This window comes from Temnothorax curvispinosus, unplaced genomic scaffold, assembly GCF_003070985.1.
Source record: "Temnothorax curvispinosus isolate PA1 unplaced genomic scaffold, ASM307098v1 QBEX01002228.1, whole genome shotgun sequence".
NCBI classification, from domain to species: domain Eukaryota; kingdom Metazoa; phylum Arthropoda; class Insecta; order Hymenoptera; family Formicidae; genus Temnothorax; species Temnothorax curvispinosus.
Genome location: NW_020212008.1, coordinates 148,983 through 165,374, shown reverse-complemented (window position 1 = coordinate 165,374; position 16,392 = coordinate 148,983). Strand labels below are relative to the sequence as shown.

Sequence of the window (16,392 nt, the reverse complement as noted above, 5' to 3'; positions counted from 1 at the left end):
TTCCCTCGTTCTATTTCCTCAAACTCGAGCGACTCGTCGCGCTCAATGCGACCCGGCGGAAGGGTGCGAGGAATTACTTACGTTTCATTGCGAACATTGGATTTGTGGCTCCTCTAGGCGGAGCTGTCTGCGGTGGCACTTGCTCTCTCTCTCTTTCTTTCTTCGATCCCTTTCGTTCCGCCGATAAATGATAATAGCATTCAATCTGCCTAGAAGATCGTAAAGGTAAGACATATCTGTCGACTTTAACTAATCTTATCGCTACCTTAAATTTGATGTCTCAATTTATTTTCACTATTAGACAAATGTTCTACGAATAAATTGCAATAAATCCTTGGCTGAACGGTACCAAACTCGCTGCTATCGCGGTTTATCTTGTTTATCGGTGATATCGAAGCGTTTGGTTTTATTTATCATATTTACTATCTTGCTATAACTCCGGAGAGGTTTCTCCGAGAGGTTCTCTTTGTTTATTTGTTAGCGTAAGTTAAACGTTTGTTTGTATCCATTTCATCGAACGTCGCTTTCGAACGATATTCCCCCCTCGATTGTTGGGATCCATATATTCCCAGATGCAAGTAAACGAACCGTGCGATACTATCTCATGCGCGAAATCGCGAAGTCTTTACCCCAGTTCCTGTTTTTCGCCGGAAGCTGCCGCTTTTCCGTCTTCCAAGTACGGCGTGCGCGATCGAGAGAATGCGTCCCGGAGTTCCTTCTTTACTTTGGAAAACAGGCCGGCTTTTTCGCTGGATTTGCATCGCCGATGTGTGGGAAAGGGAACGCTTAGCGTTATGCTTCTCCGATAAAGCACGTATTGGCAATTTAGCGTAACCGCAATATTGCTTGGGCACGATATTCCATCTTGAGGCTCTATATATACATATATATAAAATATATATCACATTACGAGTTCGCGACGACGAAAGAAGGAACAATAATAGGCAGCCCGAGCAATAATAGTGCCACGGGCGAAGATTTTACGGAGGAGAAAGAGAAGAGATCTTTCAGCTCCATTCCCCGTTTGAATGGACTTTCAAACTTAATTGAGAACGGGAAAAAGTCGGTACGAAGTCTCGCCGTGCTTCATTCTCTTCTCTAAGAATTGGCAGACCTGTGCAACTACAGTTTCCATCACCTCTCACCTTCTTTGTCCAGACAGGTCCCCCATTGTAGATCTTTTGTCGAATAACCGTTACCTACAATTTTTCTAAATTCTAAAGGTAATGTCCACATTGAATATTATTGCTTTAAAATATAACTTGCGTTAAATATATATCGTATTTAATATTTATTAATTCTTAAGATGGAGTTTATTAATGAAATAGTTTTGCATAATCGTATACATAAATAATATTCGTGCTGCCTTAGCAATTTTAGTTTAAAGTGATTTACAATGTTTTCGAGTTTATTGGTAGGATTGATTTGTGAGGACAACAAGGAGGAAGATGATAGTACACGCCTTTAATCTCGTCTATCAAAATCGATAGATTTCTAGACTGATAGGATGACTTCACCACTTTTTAAATTCTTTGCGTCTGTGAACCTAGCACTCTCACCACTAAAAAGAATTCTTTACCGACTCGTTAGATTTTGTTAGATGCTTTTCTTGCCCTGAAAACTTAGTTTCGTACGATTTTATTGTTTCAAAAAGAAAAAATATTTTGAATAGTTTTTTTGTGATAATAGCTTTCTAAAACACATTCTAATACGTAATATGACAGATCAATAGATCAATTCAATTAATTTTTCTAAAGTACTATAGAACAAAAAATATACCACTAAATTATGAACGCGACCCTTAATACATTTTACATTAAATAATAACATCAGGCCGTCAAGGAAACATTTGTTAACGTCGTACAAATGGATCTTCGGGCTTAATCGGAAGACAAAGGGCATAGACGCTTTGTCGCTCCTATATCGCGCTCCCGGGGAAAAAAAACTAACGGACTCCCAGAACGAAAGCTTCGTCGATTTCTTCAGTATCGAACAAGGCACCATTGTACGTTTCTCGGTGTATCTCTGTTATCGAAGTAAATCCACGTAGTCCCTTTGCTGAGTCGGAGCGCCCGCCGCCGCGCGAAATAAGGAACGGAAGCGCTTACACCTCGAGAGGAATTCTCTTCGAGAGCTTTTCTTCAAACGCGGAGATATATACCGACCGCTTCCTCCTCGCCCGAAAGGGATTTGAGAGGACACTGGAGCTAAAGGGAGGCACACAACGTGAGCAGCGGAGGAGGAAAGCTGGCCCTTCGAGAAACAAAGTCCCCCCCTTTGCTTGTAGCACTGTCGAAAGCTTCATTTTTCAGAATGCGTTCGATATTTCGATAATTGTTTTCTCTTATGATCCTCGTCATACCAAGGCGTTACTAGTGCTAACTTTTATGGAAAGAAAACAAGATAAAATAGATTTTCTGTCGATAATCTTCAAAATCTCTAAACTGAAAGTACATTGCGTATCTTATAAAAACTAATATATTATAATTTATATTAAATAAACAGCGTGCGCTACGATAACATTAATTGACTCAATAGTTGGAAGTTAAAAAATAATTCGTCTCCAACTTGGTTAATGAGCGAGTAAAAAAGAAATGTAAAGAAAAAGTAGGCTTTTTTTTGTTAAGTCTCGTTAGGCCACTGGGGTTCAGGCGGAACTAATCGAGAGTTGATAATTAGTGCTGATTTAATCACCGTTCCAGGCAAAATTCTGCGCGTGCTCATTGACGCGGCCCTTTACGAGATCCAATTAAAGTTTCGTGGAAATTCTCGTTGTCGGTTGAGCGCAGGTTCATAACAATTAATAATAATTTCCTTTTCATCATCATATCACCAAGTTATGAGATAATATAAGACGATGAACTCGCGAACAAGACGTGAATTTCACTATGATTTCGGATAATGAAACTGCTGCTAAAGTCACGCGCCATGGAACAGCAATTTATTCTTGATTATTTTTATAACTTCATATTGTTATATACAATAATATTTGTAGAAATTGTAGAATTGTAAAATTGTGTAGCGCGTGTATTAATTAAATAAAAACACAATACTGCAGAGACAATAACTGCGAAATAAATGCGTAAACGAATGCGTTAACGAAATGAATATTATCATAGCTATCGATTACTATTATTCAATTGTTATTCAGACCGTTCTGTGATTCTCTGAACAATTGAACTATTTTAATTGTGCAAATTAAATGTAGCCATTAAACTCAGTTTATTCAATCGTGTTTAGTATATGTAATGTGTTAAAAGGTTTAGTTTTTCTATGGCACTGATTAAATAAGTATTCTAATAAAACACGTCGGTTTACCAGCGAAAACGACCGTCGGATAAAAGCTAAGGGTGGAGTCTTCGCGTTCGCGTTTCTCTCGCTTCCTTTCCGTGTCCCTCGGAAAACGAAAAGGAAGAATGATACACGTGCGGTCGACACGTCCCAGGTGTTCCTGATTATCTGCGGGAAGGGAAAGCGCTGGGAGCTCGGAACGGGTCACCTTAAAAGTTCGACAAATTAGCTTTTACAAATTAAACCCTCCCCACGGTCCCAACTTTACCGGCGGAATTTAAGGGAATCCGTTCGTATATCGATAGACTATAAAACTTTGCCGGATAGGAGTGGCCCCGCGTCTACCGAAGAATTTACTGGAAACGATATCCCTTCCATCGTGCCCGCCGTATCCGTACGACTTCTTCTCGCAATCCACTGCGAAAGACCCGACGAAGGATGTCCACGCTCGGAATCTCGTTAAAGTTTCAGGGAACAGGAAAGGCGGCTCCTTTCGACCACAGCGAAGAAATTTTATGTACGCCAGATAACGTGTATATTATCGATCGCGTATATTGTCGCGGAATATTAGCAATTAGTCTTAATTTGCAATTAATCTTGGATTGGAATTAACGAAAGGACGATGTGCGTAGGAGTATAGTTTTATGTAACAGACAAGTACACAATAGTTTAGAATTTTTGCTTTGTGCATTATAAAGTAAACATCGAGTAAACCTCGAGTAAACATCGATGTAAACATCGATGTAAATACGAGCATGGAGATTGTTTCAATTATAAGCATAGATCGTGTATTTCAATCGAGATCCCGCACACGCCATTATTCTGCTTATCGAGCCGATCGGCAATCTTGCGATTTGGACCATCAACGATGAAATCGACTGCGAATCGCGTCAATGGGGGTCGTGGATTTTATCGCGAACGCGATCGCGTAATCCGGGATCGTGAAATCGCGCAACTTGTTGCATGCCGGACACACCCTCGGATCTCCACGCCTTTTCCCAGCGCTCTTCGGTAATGTCGAGAGAATGGCCAGGTCTCATTTCCCAGAATATCCCACAGTAGTAGAGAGGAGGAATCCTTCCGCGCGCGAGCGCGTTTTGCCCCGTCGATGTCAGCCGGAATATCGGGCAAATGGAGTGGATAAGTCCTTAGGCGGACCGGCGGGGTGTAAGGGCGACACACTGGGGATGAGTTTAGATGTTCCTCCTAGATAAGACAGGGGGAATCGTGCCCGGCGCCCGGCGGTATATGGGATTTCCGTGTCGGGGGTAGATCGTCGATATAGATAGGCGGCATAATCGGGCCGACATAATTTCGGCCGGGCACTAAAGAGCAGGTGTACGATCAGATTTCCGTGCCCATCGAGCATCCGCGAGTGCTATATAGCGTTGTCGCCCGAGACGTTCTTATGATTAATGCTGGATGCGAGAGGAATTCGAATGGGAGCGCGTGGGATGTTCCAGCCTCGGGGTGATATTTCCTGACCGAAATGTTACAGTCGATTTATATTCCGGTTGAAATGCCAGCAGGTGATTCTCTGTCGGAAAGGACGGGTTCTCTCTAAAAAGTTAAATCTCTGAACAAAATTAGCTGTATAACAAATGGATAAATGTGATCGTGTTACAAAATTATTTTTACCATAAGTTCCAGTTGTTGAATTTAAGTTTTTATAAAAGAAAGAATAAAAGTAGAATCTTTTCTCAATTTTAATTTTGCGATACGTTCGATACGACGATTCTTTTTCTTACGAAGAATTTAAAAATGTTTAAGAGCACCCCGAGTTCACTCTCGCGTTTACAAACGTAAAAAATGTGACGGAGCTTTTGGAGCTAACGAGCAAATTTTTCTGGTTGTAGGAACGGGCACATGCTGACACATCGAAATAAGAAACCGTACGAGTGCAAGGCCGAAGGGTGCGGCAAGTCTTACTGCGACGCGAGGAGCTTGAGGAGGCACACGGAGAATCACCATGCCGGCAGCAAAATCAACGAAAGCATCAGTCCTAGCAGCCCCACGACCGGGCCTCACACGCCTAACACCCCCGGAAGCAATCCCAGCACACCGAGCACACCTGGTGCAACTTCCACGACAAATGGTCACGGGCACGCGGCCTTGAAGCAGCTTCTCGCCACCGAACCCGCGCAAACGCAACAGCAAAAGGTAAGTCATTGTCGCATTCTTCCCAGCGAATTCTTTAACCAATTTCGAGTAAAAAAAAGATGCGTTAATATTAAATATTTATCATATATTTAATTTCTTTACTTACGTAGCGGTTCTGAACGTAAGCTGATTTGAACGTAATTATATTCCGATTCGTAATTATAGTTACATTACGTAGTTACTATATACTATTAAGCTGGTGAGCTTACAGACAAATTGAGATGACCAATCGATTCTTAATTTGTTTCACATGACACGAAACGAGGGATTTGAGTCTCACGTCCTTATTGTTTCTGTCGATCCGTCGATCCTCGTAGCGCTGCCCGTGCTGTATATTTCACGATTGAATTTTCTCGAAATTGGTCTGGAATTGCTGCGCCCGAGATGGGTTTAAGGGCTTACAGGGAGGGGGGGAGGAGGGGCGAACCTTTCAAAGAGTCGGTCAGCGCGCGTCCGACGCGAATCCGCAAAGATGTAAGAGGATTAGGTGGCTTTTCCGCGATTGCCGAGTATGTCGCGCGATCCGTAACTAAAATGCCATTAATTTCTGTATCAGTCTTTATCATTCAATTTGTCAATTCCGCCGATCCTTTTAACCGGATTTGTCCCATTCGCGTATCGAGCTTGTATATGATTACGACCGCGTAATTAAGAGGAAATGCACATATAGAGAGACCGCGAAATGAAATCTTCAAAATGAAGATGATAATTCCTGCTCGCGTAGAATCGTTAATTAGAATTCGAGCCCACACAACTACTCGACCAGGTTGTCGAGCGATATAGAGCGGAAAATTTTGATCTCTTTCGAGAGCATTCCCTCTCGCTTTTATCTCCTCGTTGCAGATTTAATTTTATAGCTTGCTAGCTTTCGGTAACTTTTATTACCCGCAATGGTCTCGTCTACCGAATGTAATGCACGGCGATAACGAACTTCAGATTACTATCTCGCTAATTACTACAATCATTACTCAGACCCCGCGATAGTTTAACTTCTTTGCAACTCTGATGAACTTAATTTTCATCGGCCGCAAGGTTGAGTGGATTCTCTTTTGAGACCGGTATAAATTATATCTGGAAAGCCTCTTTAAAAGTAGCTATTTTGCATCACTGAACAAATTATTTCTCGTTAATGAAGGAAATGCGTTTCAACGGGAAGTAAGAGCGTAAAATATATCAATTTAATTGCTGTTCAATTCAACACGTATTTCGTGACATGAAATACAACGAATATTTTTTTTTGCAAATTTTAAAACGATATAATTTTATAACGATTTTTTTGTAAAACATTCTGTAATATATGTATTTTATAACATAAAATACAACGTATTTATTTACAAAATACAAGGATATCTTTTTTTTTTGTAAAACGTAATATTCTCTATCATTTCGAATCATCTGTGATAGCTATAATTTCACGTTGATTACTGGCTCTCTACTCTCCGTTCGTTTTTCGATGGCGTTTTCCAGACGGTGCCTACCATCAGTCTTTCGAACATGGTAAAAATCGCAAAAGCGACCGTTTTCGGCATCACGTCCGTAAATATCAATCAGCAGCGTCGCCGCGGCTTTTAAACGCCACCGAAAGAAAGTCGTTAGTCCCAATTCCGGCCGTCGCAATTAAAAGACGCGAAGCGGAAACTTCGCGCCCCGTCAGAAAGGCCTTCCCCCGATCCTTTCCTTTCTCTCTTTCTTCACCATCCGTAAATGTCGTCGTCTTACCATCTTTCTACGGGTTCGACCGACACGTAGGTTAGTAGCTCGCTGGCAAAGTTTATTGGCTGCGACTCTTGACCACGTAGGGCCGAGGTGGCTACACCCCGGCGAGCCATTGTCGGACGATAAAAGGGCGCGCGAGAAAACGAACCGTCCGTGAGGAACGAGAGAAGTCGGAAGGAGAGCCCCGAAGGTGAGACCACCCTTCGTCTTCCCTCGCCTGTTCTTTACCAACCTTCCTCCGCAGTACCCCCCCCTCCCCCTCCCTGTCAGACCTAGTGGAAATTAGTTCTTGGCCGTAGAGCACGGAATTATTGCCGCTTTCAAAGTCGCTCGCTGCGCTTGCATTCGAAGGCGAGTGAGAGATGCGAGAAGAAAAGCGCGCATGGTTGAAGAGGGTAAGAAAAGGAGCGGAGAGAGAGAAAGAGATCGAGAAAGAGACGGGAAACAGCTATGCCAATGTGTGTAGGTGTGCTTCCGTGTGCGCTGCGCTGAGAGAGGATGGGAGGGTAGTTAAACCGAGACTACGAATCTACGATATTGAGTTAGAAGTAAGGCGGGCCGGCTCTGAAGTGGGGGCTAATAAAATTTGATGACCGGGAACTTCGTAATGAGAATGAGACGCGGAAAGGAGGTGGAATCGAGGGAGGCGAGGGAGAGCGTGGTAAGAGAGAGAAAGGGAGAGAGACGAAAGCGGTCGGCTATGAAAACTTCTCAGACGTAGCGAGCCCGCGATTTATGATATTTCATCGGACAGCCGCGGAGTCCGGAGAGTAATCTTTTGTAGTCATTAATTTTCTTTCGCTACGTCGTCGTAAGTTGCAGCCGCCTTTGTCGGAAATGGCGCAGCTGCGGATATTTATGAATTTGCTTCTCTCCGACGCGTGAAATTTAATCAACGCCCGCGGATATCGCTTTAATTATTCACCGTAACGTTATTGCGTGTTAAATCTGCTTACGAATTCTCAACGTCAATCCTCGATCGGCCGATAGTGCTCGCACTTCAGATTTCAAATTTCAGATTTCGAAAAAGTTTTAATTAATCCTCGATTTAAAGACATTTCAAGTCATAAATATGTATGCGCTTCGATAAGAAAATTTCTGCGATATATTTCATAGCTGAACAATATTATATATTCAGTTATGAAATATATTAATTAATAATTAAGTTAGGAAATATTTTATATTAATTGCTACGTGGCAACTTCGTAAATAAAAGATTGATCAAAACAATTGACCGGTGTTTACCATAGCACACAACTTAGCACAACTTCGAAAGAAACTGCTAAGTAGTAGCATTGGCTGTGAAATTATGTTGTATAAGAGATTGCCGTGAGATTGCCCGTTGAACAAACCGAGAAGTCATCTCGCGCCTCCTCGAGCTTGCGCCTCGTTCGAATCGGTAACTTTCCGTACGTGCCGCGTTTGGGATTCCGCCGAGGACCCGCCATAAAGTCGTCAGGGCACAATCGCGCGTGCGAAAGTAGAACCACGAAGCGCGAGAAGTAGGAAAATACGAGAGTAGAGAGGAGCACGTGTGGCAGAGACGAGAGAGAGAGAGAGAGAGACAGTGGAAGGTACGAGGGAGGAACAAGTACAAGAGGACGGGGGAGGATGACAGATGAGGGTGTATATACCGAGGCGAGAGAGGGGCGACGAGAGAGAAGAAGTGGCTTTCCGACGTGCGAACAAGCTCGCGATTTTCCCGTCACGTAGAGATGCGAGCTCGACTAGACGACGACGACGACGACGATCAAATTTGTTCGGGAATTCGAAATCGCTGGGATGGAACGATGGGTTGGGAATAAAGTGTATGCGGCAGCCGAGTGTGTTCGCGCCGCGCCCTAGGAACCTTTCAGCAGGTTCGCCACGAGCGCGCGGGAGATGAGACGAACCGACAGAGGAGGAAAGAGTGATTCGACATCAAAAGGTGTCTACCGGTCGTTCAACTGACTTCGGTTCGCGCTTACCGAGAGACGGCCTCGTCTGAAAATCACAGTTATCGTACCGGAAAATCACTGTATCGCTCCAGGGCCACGTGCTAAGTCAAAGAATACGTTTCTTCTTTTAGATACTCGACTTTTCCAGGATAAAGTTGCATTATCGAATCCCACGTTTTATTTGAGTTTCATTAAAAATTGCGAACGTAATCACCTTCATTGTTATTTAGCGCATTGTTTCGCGTGAATCATCTTGATAATATGATATAAAATTCTCAATTTATTGCAGAAGAGAGAAAGAGAGATAGAAAAAGAATAGAATTAAGAATTTAATGCAATAAAAGTTTTTTAAACAACGGGTGATTTCTGCATAAGTAATACTACTGTGATTTAAATATATCTTGTGATTATGTCGATATCACTAACTGTAAAAGCAATTTCAAATTTTTGGAGAATTAAGGCGATTTATTTTATTCATTTTTATCATTGGAAATTAAAAATTAAATCCCTAAAATGTGCAATTATTCTCGCGTAACATGGCGAAAATATTAATACATATCGTAAATTTATTTTATAATGAGTAGTTATTTCTCCTTCAATCTGAATCTACGCGAAGAAATTTTATGCGTATATTCGCGGCCAATTACCAAGCATACCAGACGCCATCAGCGTGATTTTCAGTCGTGCAAATATTTGCCCGTGCAGGAATTACGGAATTCAATCTTGATGATACCGCTCCCACGAATTTTCATGCGGATCTTTGACGAGCGGTAATGACGTCAAAGAAATGTGGAATTTCATAACGTTCTCGCTAACACACATTACGCTTGTTACAACGAAACAACTATATATATATAGGTATATAGAAAGGATTTCGTATAATTATAGTTAATACGCACGTCCGCCGCACTCGCTCGATTGGAGATTATAGCGCAATCGCAGTTTCCGAAAGCAAATTGAAACACGTGTATTTTAAAAGCTATTTTTTTCACAATATACGTATTTTTTTTTAATAAACGCATTCCGTGAATGCTTCGACAAAATATTAAAACGCTTTTATGTGTTTGAGACAAGTTTTTCATACAAAATACAAAAACCTTTTGTGTATTTATATATTTTTGTGTATATCGACATTAACGCATAAAGCTCTCTTTAACGAAAAATAATTTTTTTTTTAATATATATTGCACTCTTTTAACCTTTTTATTCATTTAATCAAATGCTCGGCGTTTTTGTTCTCGACAAATGCGAAATGTTTAGCAAATGTTTATTCCCGTCGACGCTTTATTCAATCCTTGTCCATCCATTTTAAAGCTGTCCCGACAAAAAATAAGAATCGTCCAATCGTCCTCTCAGCGACGCGGCGAGAACTGGGTCGAACAACTGCGAGAGAGACTAAATTTCTCGAAGACTGATTTACGAGTGCCGCCGAATCGATTTATGCGACTTCGGACATCGCGCCGCTGCGGTTCTAATTTCGCGTCGCGCCGATGTAGTATTTTCAACCGAAAACAATTTTCCCACTCTGCGTCGGTATCCGGCTTTAATTACATTATGGAATTTCATATCGCGCAGAACGTATTCAACGAATTCCGCGCGATGTGATTCCGTGCATTCGTGATTGCCGCCGTCGCGCATGTTAACCAGCACACGTTTGACGCCCGATGGAGTTAGCTTCTTGCCGACACGGCTTCCACGTGGCGAAACGAAGTCCTCAACCCCGAAAATAATTCAGTTCTGGCGCGGACCCGATTCTCATTCGATGTCAGCGCCAGCCAATCCGTGGCGTGGCGCGCACAATTGGCGAAATTCCTGAAATCTACTGGAAAGGATTAACTTTGAGGGTTGAACAGTCGGGACTTCGTCGTTATTAAATTCTTGTTTACAGATTGGAAGTAAAATACGTTACGTCGGCGATAATTCAGATTTCGTGCCGCCAGGAAAGTACGCATTTTATATTCCTTCCAATATACTCATGATATGAAATCAACATTTGTTTAAAAAATATAGACTTTCTTCGGTTCAGTTTACGTTTCTAGAGACGAGTAATTATAAAATCTTCTATGACTGTCGTAATTTAGTAATAATAAGAAACTTCGCAACATACATTACCTCGCCGTCTTTTTTTTTCAGTGAAGCTATCTCATGTTTAATCGGCCCCGCCAGAACTTTAATTTAGAACCGTACGAAGTTTTTAAATTATTAAGCTAACGCCGGATATCCCGTCGTACAATCCGGCGTACAATATTTATATGCCGCTTTTCCGCTTTCGAACTTTTCTAGCAATTTCATTTGGTTAATCATCCTACCGACGTTGTTTCCGTGTCCACTTTGATAATATTAATTATTACATAATTACTTTGGGCGCTATGTGAAACTTCAAATATTTAGCGTGTCATTAATAACGAAATTAATTATAGTATTAATTGTTATTGACACTAGTTTCTAAATAGAAGGAATAATCATTACTGTTTGTTGATGTTGTTAAAATTATTTATGTACGTACATTAATCCGAATCAATATTTTGAAAGATGATAATTATAAAGAATAGTAACAACGTGAAACAAAAAATCTATGACGATTTATATTTTCTTTCTTTCTTGAAATGAATATGGCAAAACACTCTTGTATAACGTCGTTACAAGTTTTCGAATAGACGATAAACTTCATGATTCAAAAAATATTTCAGTTCAAGAAGAGTATCCACCATCTTTGAAGTATAATTATGCTCCTACATTCAATCGTTGCCGCCGATTAATCTCTCGTAATTCCCGACCTTCTCGCGTTCCCGCAGTCATCGAATTTCCTCCGATTTCCAGACGAAATCGCCCGCCCGTACTTTCTTTTCTGAGAGAGAATATATCGTACCTTCGCGGTGCAATCTTAACAGAATTACGAGCGTAATAGCCTCTACTCTGCTTTGGTACTCCGACTGATTTATATCTGGGCTCTTTCACTGAATGAAGTCGATACAAATGACCGCCACGCGAACGTTCCCGTCCGTAATGTTCGAGTATTGTAATAATGGATACCGTATCTCCCTCTTGAATTATTAAATCCGCTCGAATTCAAGTTAAGTGCCATAAACGGCTCTTACGCATTTAGATAAATAAATACGTTGTAGGCATTGCGTCGATAATACGGTTTTTAATTTCTGAGTACGTTCGCCGGGTAATTTTTCTACTCTATCCCCCCTCCCTCCCCCCTCTCTTGCAAGGGGGCCATGGCTGGCTGTCTGTGAAAAATAAACGAGCCCGTGCAACTTGGCGCAACGCCGTTCCGAGCCATTAAACTTGCACGCGGTAGCAAGTTTTTCGAAGCTGCGCATGCACTCTTCCTCATGCACGGATGGAGAGAAAGAGATCGTTGCATGCTGTACGGCGTTGCACACACGAAGCGAAGCGCCTGTGCTGTGTGCCCGTAGGGGCTTTCGATATTCCGGCGCGAGTGCCGCGCGGAAAAAGCCTAAGCACTACCGTTATTGATGACCGTCGTGTCGAACGGACCGCGTTGATTTATCGGCCCGGAGGAAAGAAATATTTCTCCGGGGCGCGTCGGAGAGAGGCGGAGAGATAGGACGACGGGGAACCGCAGGTGATACGCCGAGGCGGAAATTTACGATAATATTTGCCGGGGCCGGACGAGCCGCGAAATGAAATTTCCACGATATGGCTTACGCTTCTCGCTGCGAGACCGTTTTCCCGACCGCGAATTTCACGGTAGTCGCGATAGAAGGAACCGTGACACCGGGGAACGGAAAGCAGAAAGTCTTGAAGATAAATTTTCTTTTTATTCACCTATCGCGAGAGATATTTAAATCTAGAAGCTAAGAACCGTAAACACGTAACTTGTCAGAGGACTTTTTTTTACGCTAATTATGTAAAAAGCTTCAGAGTCGTGAAAGCTTTTCCTGCTGATAATCATAAATAGATATGCAGATTAATGTGTTCTCGCTCAGAAAACGAGTGCTACTTTGCATCGATACACTAATTAAACGATACACAAAGGATAGCATAAAGGAATCGAGCTGGTTTGATGTACAATACCGTGAAACACATCACGAACGGACACAATATCCGCAGTTTATATGCCGAGCCTCCAGTTTACTCGCCGTAACGCCGCGAGCTACGAGCTAGTGTGTGTTCTAACGCCGTGAACAACCATTCCCTACGCGACGTACGTCTAGCTAAGGTATATTTACTCCGGGCCCTCTCGTTGCAGCTCACAGCGGCTCCAGAGATGGCCCGAGAGATCCTCGACGAAAACTTGTTAACCGTCGACGAGCTTAAGCCACTCGAAGGCTTCGCCTTCCAATTTCTCGTTTGTCATCCTTCTACGTCTCCAGCGTCGAACTCTCGCGGCCATCCCTCTCTTAGCTCGGTTCTCTCGTAAGATCCGATAGAACCGATGGAGGAGGAAGCCCGTCCTTCTTGGTATCATACCCGGTGGTCCTTTGATGCATTTACCGCGAGCGGTCTGATGACATGTAGCGCGGCAAGTAGTAACGCTTCGGTTCGCTGGCTGACTTGTGTCTGCGCTCTTTCACTAGAGTAGATACAGACGAGCGCTATGGTATATTAAATATATTACATTCTTTACTCGTTGTGGATGTGCGTATTACATAAAATATTTGATTTTTCGACTTACAGACGCCGCTAGTTCTAAACAGATTATGTTTCATTTCTAATATGTTTATTTCTAATATATTCATTATTAATTAATTTAATGTTAAAGAAATCTTATCGTTCATTATTTTGTCCTCAAAGAAATAGCTCGTTATGCTTTTAAATTTTAGTATTATATGAGTGTAATTATCTAGGGATACTTATCGTACATTACGCAAATGAAAAGATTGATATGAGATAAACCTCATTGAATGTATTTATCCTATACCTTTCCTTTCCGCAAACGACCGGGAAAGGAAACCGCTGGGAAGCTATTTCGCACGGGGGACCTTTATAAATTTACGTCGAGCGGCGTGATGACGCGTCAAGCTTCAAGTAGACGATAAAAAAATAACTGACTTGAGCGTCGAAACTTGGAGCGTATAACACGAACTGTAGTAGAAGTCCGCGTAATGATATATGGGAGTTCAGAGTGTCCGCTCCTGCGCCGGCATGGCATCCCGCCCGCGCCGCTCCGGCGCGCACCGATAGGACGTTCCGATGAAAATTGCATCAGCGAACGGTAAAATTCTGTATACCGATGTGAGAGGCTTTTGAGTATATCCATCACGGCACCGCGCTGTCGGTTAGGTAAAAGTATCTCGACGGAAATTGGATCGTCGCGTCGACCGGGAATACCTACTCCACACCGTGTCCGACAAAAATTGTCTTTTGGTCGCAGAGAAGGCACTTTTCCACCCCTCTCCTTCGTTATTCTTCGTTTCGCGAAAGTAGCTTCCACTCATCCGCGCGCAAGCAGGCTACGTCGTGATCATCGATCGACATTTTAAAAACATACATTCGTCTCACGTTGGTGGAGAACGAACGAGGAATCGACGGAGAAAAACATTGCTCGCCTGATACTTCCGCAGAAAATCGTTCTAATGAGTTCGCAGAATTGGAATAGCTCCGTATCGCGATAACGTCCCTCTTTAACGTCGGTCGTAGCCATTATCCCGCGAGATTTATCTTCAATTCTTTCAAATGCACATTCTCGGTGCGCAAAACGCGTTCCTCTGCACGTAGAATATCATTTCCAAAAATGATGGCATGCGCTACTACGGGACGCTCGAGGAAAATTGAATCATATTTTCTTCAGCTCGCTAAACTTCTAAGTCACGTAGCGCCGTCTGAATTTCGAGTTTGGGTCTTCTGGTCTTTTTACCCCGTTTTACAGCGGAGTCGACGCTATGTGCGATTTACAAAGTGGCTCACGTAGCTTGCACTTTTTTAAAGTAATTGCGTCTCTTTATAATTTAAGTTGTCTTGTATATAATAGTCCAAGAGAGTCCATCCTTAAGATCTCCGTTTTGTTATATACAAGAACCGGCGCGATGTTTTATGCAGTTTTCCTCCTGTTGTTGCGTCGATCATATTTTTTCTTTGTATACCGATAACACGATCGTGTATTCCATATTCATGTTCAGAAGCAAACACCGGCCAGACACAGGTCGTGCATATTCGTTCTCTCTCCGTTAATCATTCGACGATCTCGGCTATCGGTGCTGCTGCATCATGTTCGTCCATTCGCCGATCGCGCATTACAAATCAAAGTCAACCGGCGAGCAGGATAGAGACGTGCCATGCACCAATGTCGAAACGGGACATTGGCATGCGAGAAGATGCGACATGGACAGAGACGATGCGTCCAAGGGGTGAGGGGAAGCACGATCGTGCACGGGTGCACGGATGCGAAGCAGCGCGACGGCGACACGGCGACGTTTCGTGTTCAAGTGGACCCGGGCCGTTCATTTGATATACAGCTAATTAGAGATCGAAATCGCGACTCGTCAGAGAGTGCATCTCGCTTTGAAACGGTTAGAGGCCGTGTCCGTGAGGCTAATACCTCGTATGCGTGTACACGTACGTGCGTGAGTAGATATGCGCGCCGCCGCGTGTCGCCAAGCGTCGCGATCCGGATAACGATATAGGAAATTTTATTCATAATAAATATCACGCTCGAGTTACCATGGAATGTTAGAGCTTTAGAAATAGCAATAGAAATATCTTGTCGAGAAATCTTAAGTGATAGCTCTTTAATATGATCTATATAATAGATATGGGTATCGTATATATGTATTAGCTTGTTCCATTCAAGATAGTTTGTTTATTCGGTACATAATTCTTATTCAGCCGAGGCATCGTTTCTGATCCTCATTTTCAGCAGTCTTATACGATTATTTTAAGTATTAAGTACGCGCTGGTATCCCTAAGAAGGGAAACCCGATAAAGCACATCCGATTGAGGCACAATTAATTGAAGATCAAAGTCTTAGTTCAGTCACACGTGGGATGTAGTATAACAATTAAGCAAATGAAAGCGCTACACTGTGTTGTTCATGTCAATGCAGAACTAGATTACGAATAGTATTTTATATGGAAAATATGCATGTCACTTTATGCATATCTGTCACACTGTGAAGTTGAAAATGAGATGCAAACTAAACTCGCATTCGTGAATACTGCTCAAATTGCGAACTGCCGATAAGCTAGTTTGATAAAGACAATAATAACCGATTTTACTTGTCAAATGCGCGTTCGCGTATGGAAAATAGCAATAATTTTGCGCTAAAACTAACTTACGATTTTCTTTACAATTGAATCTATATTATTTAAGAATATTA

The 16,392-nt window shown here is 42.4% G+C and overlaps 1 protein-coding gene across 5 annotated transcripts in view; it reads left to right on the top strand.

The window, feature by feature from the left end:
* The window catches only part of LOC112468910, a 305,546-nt gene that overhangs the window by 225,890 nt on the left and 63,264 nt on the right, over positions 1-16,392 (top strand). For all 5 annotated transcript variants that reach the window (XM_025038317.1, XM_025038320.1, XM_025038318.1 and 2 more), the window contains one exon: positions 5,148-5,451. In XM_025038317.1, coding sequence (XP_024894085.1) covers positions 5,148-5,451 — 304 coding nt within the window. The remainder of the gene's footprint in view (positions 1-5,147; positions 5,452-16,392) is intronic.